At 39.8% G+C, this 13352-nt stretch overlaps 1 protein-coding gene across 6 annotated transcripts in view; it reads right to left on the bottom strand.

Annotated features, from left to right (window-relative positions):
- rap1gapb (RAP1 GTPase activating protein b) overlaps positions 1-13352 on the bottom strand; it is a 68585-nt gene that overhangs the window by 10481 nt on the left and 44752 nt on the right. For 5 of the 6 annotated variants that reach the window (XM_078249091.1, XM_078249086.1, XM_078249089.1 and 2 more), the window contains 11 exons: positions 12734-12837; positions 8157-8235; positions 8008-8061; positions 7820-7903; positions 7628-7728; positions 7040-7169; positions 3474-3629; positions 3258-3329; positions 3076-3162; positions 2555-2698; positions 758-889 (listed from right to left, as the gene is read on the bottom strand). In XM_078249091.1, coding sequence (XP_078105217.1) covers positions 758-889; positions 2555-2698; positions 3076-3162; positions 3258-3329; positions 3474-3629; positions 7040-7169; positions 7628-7728; positions 7820-7903; positions 8008-8061; positions 8157-8235; positions 12734-12837 — 1143 coding nt within the window. The remainder of the gene's footprint in view (positions 1-757; positions 890-2554; positions 2699-3075; positions 3163-3257; positions 3330-3473; positions 3630-7039; positions 7170-7627; positions 7729-7819; positions 7904-8007; positions 8062-8156; positions 8236-12733; positions 12838-13352) is intronic. The other variant, XM_078249088.1, reaches the window with a different exon arrangement.

Below are 13352 nucleotides of genomic sequence, written 5' to 3'. Positions count from 1 at the left end.
ACAAAGGGGAGAATACAATTTATATCAGAGACAATCTTCCATAGATTAATTTGGTCCAATTTAAAATACTGACAGTAACCAAATCCCAAACTTCAATGCATGTCAAAAGAGTTGAAACACAATTAACCACATCTATGAAAGAGACACAAACAGGACGGTGTACTCCTTGCATTTAAGGCTTGTGCCATACATACGCTGCGGCCAAACATGCACATATACAAGGCTGCGTAGAGAGGTTTACAGGAGGAACCAGTCATGACAAAAGCACAGGAGGGAGGGAGTCTGGGTAGTCATACAGCTGCTACACTGAGCTCACTTCAAGATTCAGGATAGAGACTTGACTGTCATCTTGCATTGAGAAGGAAACCACCTGATTCATTCCACAATGGATACTTTTTAACATCATCCTAGATATCTAAATATACTGTAACACTACATGGTGATGAAGATTCTCTCAACAGAAAAAAGGAATGAAATGTCGTAAATGGAAAAAGGCAATCAATGGAAGCTGCTTTAGTAAAGAGCAAGAGTGACTTTAAAATGTCAGGAATGAAAGCGAGTGCCAAAATGATAACATACTGATGAAAGTAAAGTGATAAAATATGCCAACAGGAGTAATTTGCTAAAGTGCAGTTTATAAGAAAGAATAGGGGTTAGAGCAGTTTGTATGTATCCACTGTGCTGTGAATGGGGAATATACTGTATCCTGAAGGTATGCGTTAAGTGGGCATCATGTGAACCAAAATGGGCTACTTACAATCCCTGGGGTTTTGGGGCTCTCTGCGGGATTGTGGGTAAAGCTGCCACTGTGACTAGTGGAGACTGTGTGTGACTTCTTGTTACTGAGGCCCATGGCGTCCATAGACTGGCTTCTGCTGCGGATGACCCGCTACAGAGAGAAACGAGGAGATACCGTAAGTGGATCCACTTTGATATTATGTGGAAACGCAACTCACTGACCGATTTTTGAAAGCATACCACAAATATGTGCCTCTATACTCAAACGAAATTCCATTAATCCAAACGAAGTCAATTTCAAAAGTTGACCAACATGTACACGTTAGTAAATACTTTGCCAATACACAGATCGGTTCTGTGTATGAGAGACATCGATATTGAATATTCACAAAATTTGGTGGCAATAAGCGTTTTTTACAGAGGACATTTTAAAATGCCACAATGGTAAAAGCAAATGTGTACATAAAAAAATTAATGATGGCTGAATTCCATTTAGCTGCATCAGTTTTCAGGGTCCTGGTATTGTGAATGCTGGCTCAGCCATTGTTAATAGTAACAAGTAACCTAACGCCTAACTAATATATAATTAATAATATGTACCAAGACTATATTACAAATCCAGGTGTATGTTACACAGTGTCAACATTTCTGACAAACTTTTTATAATAGCTTTGCTCAATTGGCCCTTTATTTTTTAACAAAGCTCAATATGTCATGTTTGACAGCATGCTGAACCTATTATGAAGTGCTAATATCTGTGAATATTTTAGAATAAATTTAATCTGAGGGCACAAATGTGTTGTATACGGACATGTGTGTTTATTTGTGTGTGCACAATGAACATAGTGCTTTGTGCTTACATGTGTGTTTATGCAGGACTATTTCTGAACACTTAGGGGCAGTGCAGGTCAACAGGCAGGAGGGAGAGGCTGCGTGAAAGAAATGTAGGTTCACAGAAGGTCGAGGAGAGTTTAGGCTTGGTGTTGAAGGAGGATAAAATCCATTATCTAAAGTATCTATAGTGGGGTTTTGTGTCATGGGAGGGGAAGATGAGACAGTGTTAGCAAGGAAGACAGTTAGACAGAGGTAGAGAGAGGAAGACAGTGTAGGAAAATATTTGCGGATGTAATTTGTGGAGGTTTAAGGGAGAGAAAGAGAGGCAGCAAGATGGCTCTCGACAGGTAGAAAGAAAAACAGACAGGATTTGTCGCCAAGAGTACATTTATACACAGGCTGTGTATGCTTGTATGGAGAATACATGGATCTAAAGACAGAGACTGAGAGAAAAGGGGGATAGATTTCTCTGAAGTTGCATGGAAATACAGAAAGGATGGTGACACAGAGAAGAGAAACACAGCGAGGGAACGCTCCCCATGGAAAGACATGCAGACTGCATCATCAGCTCCCTAATGAGGGGTCATTAAATCGTTCATCGGGCACACACAATCACAGCTCCTACCGCCGAGCAGCAGCAGCCGGGCTACGCTCCACCACCCTAATGGTCATTGATGGAGCACTCAGTCAGCGAAAGTGCCTTTCATACACAACAGGACACTCCACAGCCTCAAAACCACACCATCATGTGAAAACACATTGAGTGAGGAAATCAAATGCCTCAGGACTGGTCCTTTGAGATAGTGCAAACTGTCTGTGCTTTTTTTTCTCATGTGTGAATACCCAGAATCCCAGCCATGAGCCAGGGGAGGTAAAAAAAATGCATCCTTAAATATTCTACAGTCATAACCATTCTCTCTCATGCATGCGGAGTTGCAGATTAACGGTGCACGCCTCATCAAATGAGGAATTGGGGCTGTACCTTAAAGGATTCAAAGAAGCCTCCCCCCCCTCCAGCGGCCCCGTTCTCCAGCTTATCTTCGTCTCCACCCAGACCCATCATGGACTGGCTGTTTATGTGCAGCTCCTCGTACAGAGTCTCCAACAGGGCTGAACGTGTGCGCTCCTGACAACAACAACAACAACAACAACAACACAGTCAGTCTGCATAGGTACTGACACTGACTTTGAAATGTAAAACCCAAGTTAGTTCATCATTTCAAATTAAGGTTTATGGGTGACACTGGTGAATATTGTATGACAGCACCACATCAGGATGATAGACATCAGTGCAGGAGCTCATTTGCATTGTCGTCGTTGTTTGAGTTAGATGGTGATAAATATGCCGGGTGTGTGCTCAAGTTTGTACACACACACACACACACACACACACACACACACACACACACACACACACACACACACACACACACACACACACACACACACTCTACAGGCATCCAAACTTCTATGGCGTAATTTGTATTGCAACACTCTTCTCACCTCAAGTTTGGCAAACTTCTCAGCCTTGTAGCAGGCGTACTCTGCATTGATGAGCTTGGTGAAGAGGAACTCGCGGAACTCTGGGCCCTGAGGAAGGTAAATATAGTGAAGGAAAGGCGGAGGGAATGAATGTTTGTGATGTCTGCTTGCAAAAGGGGAACTGAGTTTGTGTGACAGCTGACCTTTTTGAAGATTGCAGGGTTAGGCAGAGCCGGCCCAAAGAAAGGTACATCATCCCGCGCTGTCACAGACACCTGGAGGAGAACGCAGGTGGGCACTGACTATAATATACTGTCATATATGCCACACAGAAGAATAAAAGCTTGATGAATGAGTAAATCTGAAATGGCGTTCATTGTCGGTTTTCTTATACAATCTTGGCTGTCTTTGGAACCAACCTTGTAGGTGACATTGTCCGTGCACGCGTTCTCCACCTGCACCACCACATACCCATGCAGGAAGTTGGACTGGATCATGTCTGGAACGAAAGGCGTGTTCTCCTCCTGGAACACGATGGCTACAATGTCGTTGCCTATGTGCCTCTTCCTCTGCAGCTGGATGGCACAGATAAACAAAAACAGTCTGGAACAGTGGAAACACTTCAAATGGACAGTTAGAGTCACAAAAACCAATGTATGACACCCTGGTTTTACACTAATAGCAGCCAAAAAGTTGGCTTGTAGTACTTCTTGTGCCAAGAATTTAACACACTGAATATGCTATATCTAAATATATCTGAATAGCTTCTTTCAAACATTAAACGAATACAAATAAAATAGTATAACTCATAAGTATGTATGACATCTATGATGGTGTTTACAGGAAAACAATAGACCTACAGTATTAACTGACCACCACTCTTTCCACTAGTTCCTACCTTCATTGTCAAAGGACTATCTATCTACCTACCTACCTACCTACCTACCTATCTATCTACCTACCTACCTACCTACCTACCAGCACCCATTAATCGCCTTTATCTGTTTTTGTGAACTGCTACTGATCCCCTGCTGTATCTTGTCAAAGTCCTCCAAACCATACGACCAGTTGTTTAGGTTAGGTTTAGGCAACAAAAATACTGAGTTAAGAAAAGAAATCGTGGTTTTGGTTAAAATCAGTACATTTCTTGCATTACTTCAATTCTGTGCATACATATACTGCATGTGACGTAGTTTCGTCTACGCTAAAATGACTCACCATTAAACGGGACACGAACAGCTGTCTCCTGGGTAAAAGTCCTGTGTTTGTTTGACCCATCCACCACCGCTCCCATCCACCCGTCTCGGACTTTCTTGGTTAACAGTTTTTCTCAATCGCTTTGAGAATAATATGATTCAATAGCAGATGAATGCAAACTATTTTGATTTGCAAGGTTTACTCAATGCATTTTGTGCCAAAGCAATGACAAATGAATATAGTCATGTGAACAACTGACCTAATGTATATATATATAAATAGTCATATAGTTTGACAAAGTTTAATAGTCATTCGACCATTGTGCCAAAGCGATTTAGAAAACTGTAATACCACGTTACATGACTTCCTGCTTTGCTCCCGTCACATTTATTACGGTTACTAGAGGGCGTCGGCTAGCAATAATTGTAAATATAGGCCCAAGCTAGCTAGCGAAGGCTGTTGATAGTGAGAAAATTAATGAATATGAATCCTAGTGAAGGCACGGCAAAGTCAAACAACAAATGGTTTATGATTCTGCAGATTCTGACTGTCAGCGACCCAAATCGTCGCTTCTGAATAGCTGCATTTTCCTTGATGCCAAAAAGCATAAAGTTGCCAAAAGAACACTTGTGCACTTTGAGGACAGAGTGACTGTGAAGTATTACATTTTTATCCAAGCAATATCTTTTGCCAAGCATACACCTTCTTTCTCTGCTGGAAACTCTCATTGCTTTTTGCTACAAACTCTAATTTAGACAGCTCGGAAGTTGACATACATATCAGAGAAGATATGATTTTTCCCTCCTTTTGAAATTTTATCAAATGAAAACTATTACAAAATATGTGTATCTGGGATTTTGCACTAGTTGGGGTGAATATCATGTTTGAGACATGATAAACACTGCTCCAGAAATGTTTTTCTTTCAGCATTCAAACAATAAAATCCTAGATGATATCACAATGTCAGATTTCTCACATACACACAGGGGGGCTTTATGAGTCCAGATAGGTGAATAACATCCATCCACTTCCTCTGTGCAGAAACCGTACTGCCAAGCTCACCACAGACAGAGCTGGATTGAGTCACTTGACATCTGTTAATGCTGTACATCCCGCTCAAACCACTCCTGAAAATAAAAATCCCTCCTGAAATAGTGCTATGTTTTTACGGTTGCACTTTGCCTCCATTACTTGAGTAACCTCATGAAACACCCCATGTGGGTGTTGTTTGTGTCTTTTGTGTTTCTCTTCATGCCTTGACAATATGGGCCGTCTGTGCAGGCTAACTGTGGTAACAAAGACCACTTTAAGATGCAGTGAAGAGCAGATGGACCAATGTAGCTTACTGCAACATTTCATCAAAGAGATAAAAGTCTTCAGCCAAACGCTATATAACGGCATCCGGATGCAATGAATGACTAGTATTCATTCAGGTTACTGTATGAAGCTGCTGCATGCCCATGTTCATCTTATGAGGCTGGACAGAGAGGGAGAGCTGCAGGAGGAGGAGGTCTCACTCTATTTCAAATTCTTCAGTTTCTTTGCTTCAGCTTGAACTTCAACATCAATATCTTGTTCATTTAATCTATTAAAAAACTTGACCAATACAGAAAAGAATAGACCGAAACATAGGAATGAAATTGTAATGTAAAGGTATTGTTGTATATTGTTGTATTGTTGGAAGTTATCATAAGACCTGAAAGATTGTATGCTATAATTGCATATCTATTTATTTTGTAATAATATGATATTGTGAAGTAGAGGCAGGACCTAATAAGCTATTTGCTTCTGCCTGCTCCTTCTCTAACTTATACTTTTTTTATTATTTATTTTTTGAGTCTTTGAGAATTCAGATTTTTTGCGTTTTAATTTTGTTTGTTTTTGTTTTGTTGCAACATTGATGATTGTTCGAGATAAACAATACAAATGAAAAAAATCAAGTTATAAATGATACATTGTGGTAGAAAGGGGGTTGACCAAGAAATAGTACTACACATATCTCTATTACTGTAAACTGCAACTTTTTAGATTTTTTTAGATTAGATTTTTTTAGATTAGATTAGATTAGATTCAACTTTATTGTCATCGTGCAGAGTACAAGTACAAAGACAACAAAATGCAGTTTGCGTCTACCAGAAGTGCAAAAAAGCAGAAACGTGCAATGCGATGTACAAAGTATAGACAGGTGGTGCATAGGCAGCACATGAAATATATTGCAGTGTAGACAGTAGTATACAGTTGGTTTACAGAAGGTGGTTTAGAGTAATATAAATTAAATATAAATATGTGCAGTGTATTAGCAGTTACCTTATAAGAGCAGAATAAATATGGCTATGTAATATGAACAATGTATGAACATGTACAGATATGTGCAATGTAGTAGCAGTAACATTATACTAATAATATAGATATATGCAGTGTACTAACAGAATATATTATAAGAAAAACAGAATAAATATGGATATTCAGTATGAACCATATAGACAGATATGTACAGTATGTACAGCTATGTGCTGTGTGGTAACAGTACCATTGTAGTGCAGAAACAGTAACATTATAAGAGTAGTAAGAATAAGTGTATGTGCATGATGAATAGTATGAAAAGCACTATTCATTTCATTTTTAAATTTTGTTTTTAGTACAGATTAAACAAAGAAGATATAACATGATTAGTGAGTTAAGAGGTGCTGGTAGAAAGATTTTGTTTCAGGCTAGTGTTCACAATAATTGAGGTACATAAAAACTGCTGTAAAAACACAAATACGTTACCATTGGAAAGTCACTGTACCTGCTGTGAGTCTCCCTCTGTGTAAGGCAGCTTGGTGGACACATGGAACATAATCTCCTTATTATGGAAATTTGTGTAGACAGATTCTGTCCCTGTCTGTCCATGAGTGACATCCAACCCACCCCGAAATCTGAAGAAGAAAAGGAGAGCCAGACAGAGAGGATTTAAGGGCAGAAGCAAGAAAGAGGAGAGAGAATAATAAAAAGGAGAAGATAAGAAAAAATGAGAAGTAAAGGCGAAAAGAGGATTGAGGTGAACAGCCAAGAGGGAGACAGAAAAGACATGAACTGAAAAAAAGCTGTGTTAGGAGTGGAACATAAGTGCGTGCCCTCAGAGGACTCGGCCCATCCACGCTCATCCATCATGAGGAAATGCCAAGGGCACTTCTTCTGCCTACTCAATCACAATGTCAGCAACACTACACATATCAGGACACTCTGAAATCGCTTTTCAGAGATTCATTTAAAGCCAACTCTAAACAAATGCAAAGTGGATGACAGCCTACTTCTGACAGACATGAGGTGAAGCGCTGAGAATTAAGCAAAAGCACTCAAAAATAAAAGAAATTTAACTGAAAAGAGTGCAAACCCTTTGAAGTCGTGAAGCTCAATCTTATGGCCCAGAAACTCCAAGAACTCTACAAAGGAAGGGCTTTCTTCCATGTTCCCAAACAGCTCCTCCTCTGTTGTCTGCATGGAGGAAGCAAAGGACATTTTCAGGACGAGTGACACATCACTTAAAAAGCAAAGATTAGCAGCGGTATGTCTGAAGCACACTCACCTGGCCAAACTTTTGATAAATAACCCCAAACTTGAAGTTGTTGCTGATCACATGCTCATCAAAGGTAGCAATGAGCCTGGATGCCTGAGGACAAGAGAACAGGACGTTTTAAGTCAGGTTCATGGAGATGTTGTGTTGGTGGACCGCAGTAGAGAACATTTTATTTGGGAATGAGGACTAGCGCCTACCTTTGGGTAGAGGACAGGATAAAACCTATCCACGTTTACTTCTTCACAAACAAGCTGCAAGTGAAAAGGTACATTTAGCTTTTCTCATTTTAAATATATACTTAAATACAATTTTTGAATAGATATTCTGTGCAATAATAACTGCCTACCTTGGCCATCTGAACCACATTGGGGAACTCAGTAAGACAGGAAATGGGAATCACATCATGGTATGTTTTTAGCTTTGTGCTGAAAGGCAAACAGTTTGAAAAGTCAAAATGCTTACTGTTTGGTTTCTAATCCAAAGCAATCCTCCTGCTTTAATGTTTTCCTTCTTTGATGTTAAGCATTCATGCAAATTAATTTCCAGTTCAAAGAGGACCTTTCCTAACTGCTCTATCCGAGGGGTACAATAAACAATACCACGGAAACTGTGCCACATTACTGGGATACTTATAATTACTTTATAAATAAAAAGAATCATTACTGAAATTCACTCGCCAACGTTAGCATTGGACGTGAATTGCAAACGGTCCACGTCCACAAATGTCCACGGATAGATAATGGCCAGCACTGTGTGTACGACTGATTTAATGAGACACAAATAAGACAGAGATGCTAATAAACAATATATTCATACAGCTTCCACTACTGTTGATGCTCAGAGCAGCTATTGGTTTGTGATGTCCGGGTTTGTGAGCTTTTCCAACTTTCCGAGTCGATAATCTGACTTCAGGGAGCTTTCCGGTTGAAATTTCTGACTGGGAACTTGGAAATTCCGACTTCTCAGTTCAACTGGAACGCACCATATGAACTTCCATTGAGGAGTGTCTACCGCTGTCTTAACATAGACATATTAAGGGTACTGAAAACTCCTCTGTTCTGTACTCAACATGGTACAGTCTGAGTTCCCTCTACTATAAAGCTCCAACCTAGTCTCACGGCAGTTTGTGAAATGGTCACATTATTTAATCTATTGATTTGTGGACACAGACACGTTAATCTAGTTTTTTTCGTGGTGGTCAACGCGTATTTTAAACTAATGTATTTCAAGTATCTTTTGTGATCACAGCACGACTACTGGTTGCAGTTCCACTCTGGTTCCACTATAGGGCGCTCACAGGCGAGTGCAGAATGCATACCTGTAAACTCAGAAAGGCTGAAAAAGGTGACACATCTCTTCTCCCACCGGTGCCGTATTAGCACCAGGTCTCGGTAATTTGAATGTTGCATTCGAAAGGGGAGGCTAAGAAAATGTTGGGTGTTAGATTTTTTTAAAGTTGCTTTTTTGTTCTAAAAAGCCTTTTAAAATGTCAATGACGTCATACACATATACGGCCAGAGATACTGCTTTACGGCAAGCTCTGAGTCACTTCCTTTTTCTCTCTCGAGGCATCGACAACACAGCTGACAGGTTAGCCTCTAGAAAGAGGTTTGCTAATGTTTTAAAGACCACGCCGAATATTCAGTCCTTCACTGACCAATCAGCATTCATTAGCAGAATGCTAGCATGTTATGGGCAACAACGACTCAACCTGTAAGAAATCGAAAGGACACAAGTACTCGTTCATTCAACTTTCGACCTATAATCCATGTTGAACTTGCAAAAACTACAATCAAATCTGAGATTTCTCAATGACAATCAGGCGAAAGAGACAAATTTAGCCGTCTAGCTCCATAGAGTCCCATTCATTTAGCACTGGACCGCAATCCCCCCCAGTGGAACTCTGGTGGAACTGCAACCAAATTCGGTACAATGGGGCTGAATAGGGAGTGGAACGGCTTTCTGTAGACTGGCTTTGCCCATAGGAAGCTCATTTCCTGTTTGGCAGTTTGGACCATGGTTTGGACCCATTACCTGCAGGTAATATGGATAGAAGATCATGCAACAAACATTAGATAGTTCTACTAATGATCTAATTGGAGAAGAACAGCCAATCAGAATTGACCTTCTTCAATTCTATTGGTTGATTTTGTGGCACATTGAGTGAGTGTGTGCGGCCGAGTCGAGTGGACAGGTTGCGAGAGAGAGGGAGACATGACCGGTGTGCAGCAGCGGTCTGCCAGCGCAAGAGTTTGTGAGAGGGGTTATTACTGCACGTTAATATGAATAATAGAAAACATGCAAATACAATTATTAAGCACATAATAGATTTTTGTTTGCTTAAACTAAAAAAATGTGTTTTGTTTGTGTACAATTTCTTTTCAAAATGAAAATAGAAATATATTTCTCTGTGCTCAAAATATACAATTGCTCGCTCAGGAATGAGGCACAAATAACGCCATAGTAAACAAGGACCCAGTTTAAACCACCGTTTTCTTTGTAAACTGCACAGGTGCTGTGTGAGAACCATATTACAATCTATAGTGAGAACATAAAGCTTGACATTTGTAGCAACATTAACACAGGGGAGTAACCTGTAATCCTTCTGTTTAAATATAAATGGGTGTTTTTACAGTGTATAGGGCATTGACAGTAAAATAAGAATAGAAATGATGACTCATCATTATGTAGATCTCTTACAAATGCTTTAAATATGGACTGTGAGTCAGTGACAGTTTGACTGGGATGCTGGGTTGACTGTGGGTGGTGCCCACCCAGTAGAAAATATCACTATGTGAAAAATGTTGTGGGCTGAGAGATTGTTACCTCGTAACGTACTCATCCACTCTAAATGCAGCTATACAAATCTGGAGAGGAGTGCTCTCGGGTGCTAAATGAAATTCACAGGTTGTGGTGCGTTGAGATCTGCCTCACTCCCCCTCGTCTGTCTTTAGCAGAATGTGAAGGAGTAGAGGATTTTGGTGAGTGAGCAGGTGGGAGCCGTTACCCTTGTACAACATAGATGAATAGTGTGGTGATTGTTGAGTACTTTGTGGCACAGATTTTAAAGTAATTTATACAGAGGAGCTTCAATGTTTATGCGGTACCACACAACATTTTAACACTTCTATTTCTATTCTATTTATTGCACAACTCCCAGAACATAAATAACACAAATCTCTGTTGGAACCTGGCGTGTGTTTTGTTGTGTTTCTAAGGACACAAGCAGCATACCCTTTTCCAAATCTGTGATGGCATCCTTATTTCAAAAATATTATTTATAATTATTGAATTAGTTTTATGGATAATAGAAATTATGTACTTAATAAAATACAAGTATAAAGCTATTTCTGGGGTATTTATTGTAAGATAGCTGCATGTTACGAGAGCCAGTGTTAGTTAAAGCACTTTGACTTAACAAAAGCCCATTGGAGGCTTGATGGAGCAGATGTCCACCAAACCAGTTGTTATGAAACCCTTCCTGAGATGAAATTAGTTTTTTTTGTAAAACACACTTCAGAAACAAAATACTGTGAAACTGCCAAAGTCAATTTTGTGTAAGAGAAGTACAGTAAACACACAAGTTGCAATCCTTTAACAATAGCAGCTTGCACACTGTCAGACTGTGTAAAATAAGCAGCAGACGTCTGAAGTGATATACACTCACCTAAAGGATTATTAGGAACACCCTACTAATACCGTGTTTGACCCCCTTTTGCCTTCAGAACTGTCTTAATTCTTTGTGGCATTGATTCTGGACTGGAAGCATTCTTTACAAATGTTAGCCCATATTGATATGATAGCATCCCCCACACCATTACACCACCAGCCTGCATAATGGTAACAAGGCATGACGGATCCATGTTCTCATTCTGTTTACACCAAATTCTGACTCTACCATCTGAATGTCTCAACAGAAATTAAGACTCATCAGACCAGGCAACATTTTTCCAGTCTTCAACTGTCCAATTTTGGTGAGCTCGTGCAAATTGTAGCCTCATTTTCCTATTTTTAGTGGAGATGAGTGGTACCCGGTGGGGTCTTCTGCTGGTGTAGCCCATCCGCCTAAAGGTTGTGCGTGTTGTGGCTACACAAATGCTTTGCTGCATACCTCAGTTGTAACAAGTGGTTATTTGAGTCAAAGTTGATCTTCTATCAGCTTGAATCACTTGGCCCATTCTCCTCTGACCTCTAGCATCAACAAGGCATTGTTGTACTGAGCAGTAACTGAGTAGATTGTGAAATACTCAAACCAGCCCGTCTGGCACCAACAACCATGCCACGCTCAATGTTGCTTAGATCAACTTTCTTTCCCATTCTGACATTCAGTTTGGAGTTCAGGAGATTGTCTTGACCAGGACTCCTAAATGCATTGAAGCAGCTGCCGTGTGATTGGTTGATTAGATAATTGCATTAACGAGAAATGTAACAGGTGTTCCTAATAGTCCTTTAGGTGAGTGTATAATTGAAGATGAAATTGATGAGAAAATGTATTGGGTGCCCTGTGCCAGTGTGGTCAAGCTTTGCCGCAGCACTGCCTATTGTCAGCAATCAAGCTGGAAATACATTTTAAAATGCAGTGAGAATTGCAGTTTGTGTCAGTTTTGCTCAAATGAACACTATTCTTGAGCAAAAAATAAAACGTAATCTAACCATAACAGTTAAGTCGTGTGTGAAAATACTCTATATAGAATGGTTCTGTTTGGGAGATTTATGAGTAGATGCCAAACATCACTGCATTACATGGATATTTGAAGCCAGGGTTGTTGCAGGTTCAATGTGAGAAAACAGCCATGGAGAGAGAAACATAGAAAGGGAAAATGGAGTAAAGGCAAAGAACAATTTCAGGAAATTGTGAGAGGATAAAAAAAGCACAAATGGAAGAGAAAACAGGTCAGAGATAGAGATAATAGGAAACTGTACCGAAGCATCAAGCGCAGATGCTCCTGATCCCCAATGACATCATACTTCATGGAAAAGACCAAGTGGCCCAGGGCTGCATCCATGGTGTAATAATTGAAGTGTTCCTGGGGACAGATAAGCAGAAGAAACTTAAATGCAGGGATGAATACTCCTGCAGCAACTGAGAATTAAAAAATGCTATAATAAATTAGAAATGGAGAGGCGCAGAGAGAGTAACAGTCTTGTAATTAAAAAAGAAGTGCCCTTGAGGAAAAGGTGTAAAACAAGGTACCAACTTTTAATAATCTAGGTTGAACTCACAACTTCTGAGGTAGGCATATATAACAAACTGCATTTACAAGTAGGCAATTTCATTTACAATTTTGTATCATATAGCATAATATGGCGACAGTTAGTATTTTTCTCACTTTGTGTGGTGTATGTACTTGTGCATGTACTTCTTCATTTCATCACTTTGGGAGAGAATACTAACAGCGTAGCAGTATTGTAAAAGTAAAGGTTTTCAAGGGTAATACAAGACTTTAATTGAATTAATTAAATGATTTTAATGTCACAAGCAACAAGTGGCAACTGGTTTTTGTCCTCATCTCTTTGCAAGTATGCATTGACTGTGGCCTAT

Source organism: Sander vitreus, chromosome 4 (genome assembly GCF_031162955.1).
Source record: "Sander vitreus isolate 19-12246 chromosome 4, sanVit1, whole genome shotgun sequence".
NCBI classification, from domain to species: Eukaryota; Metazoa; Chordata; class Actinopteri; order Perciformes; family Percidae; genus Sander; species Sander vitreus.
This window is presented reverse-complemented; position numbering and strand designations above follow the sequence as displayed.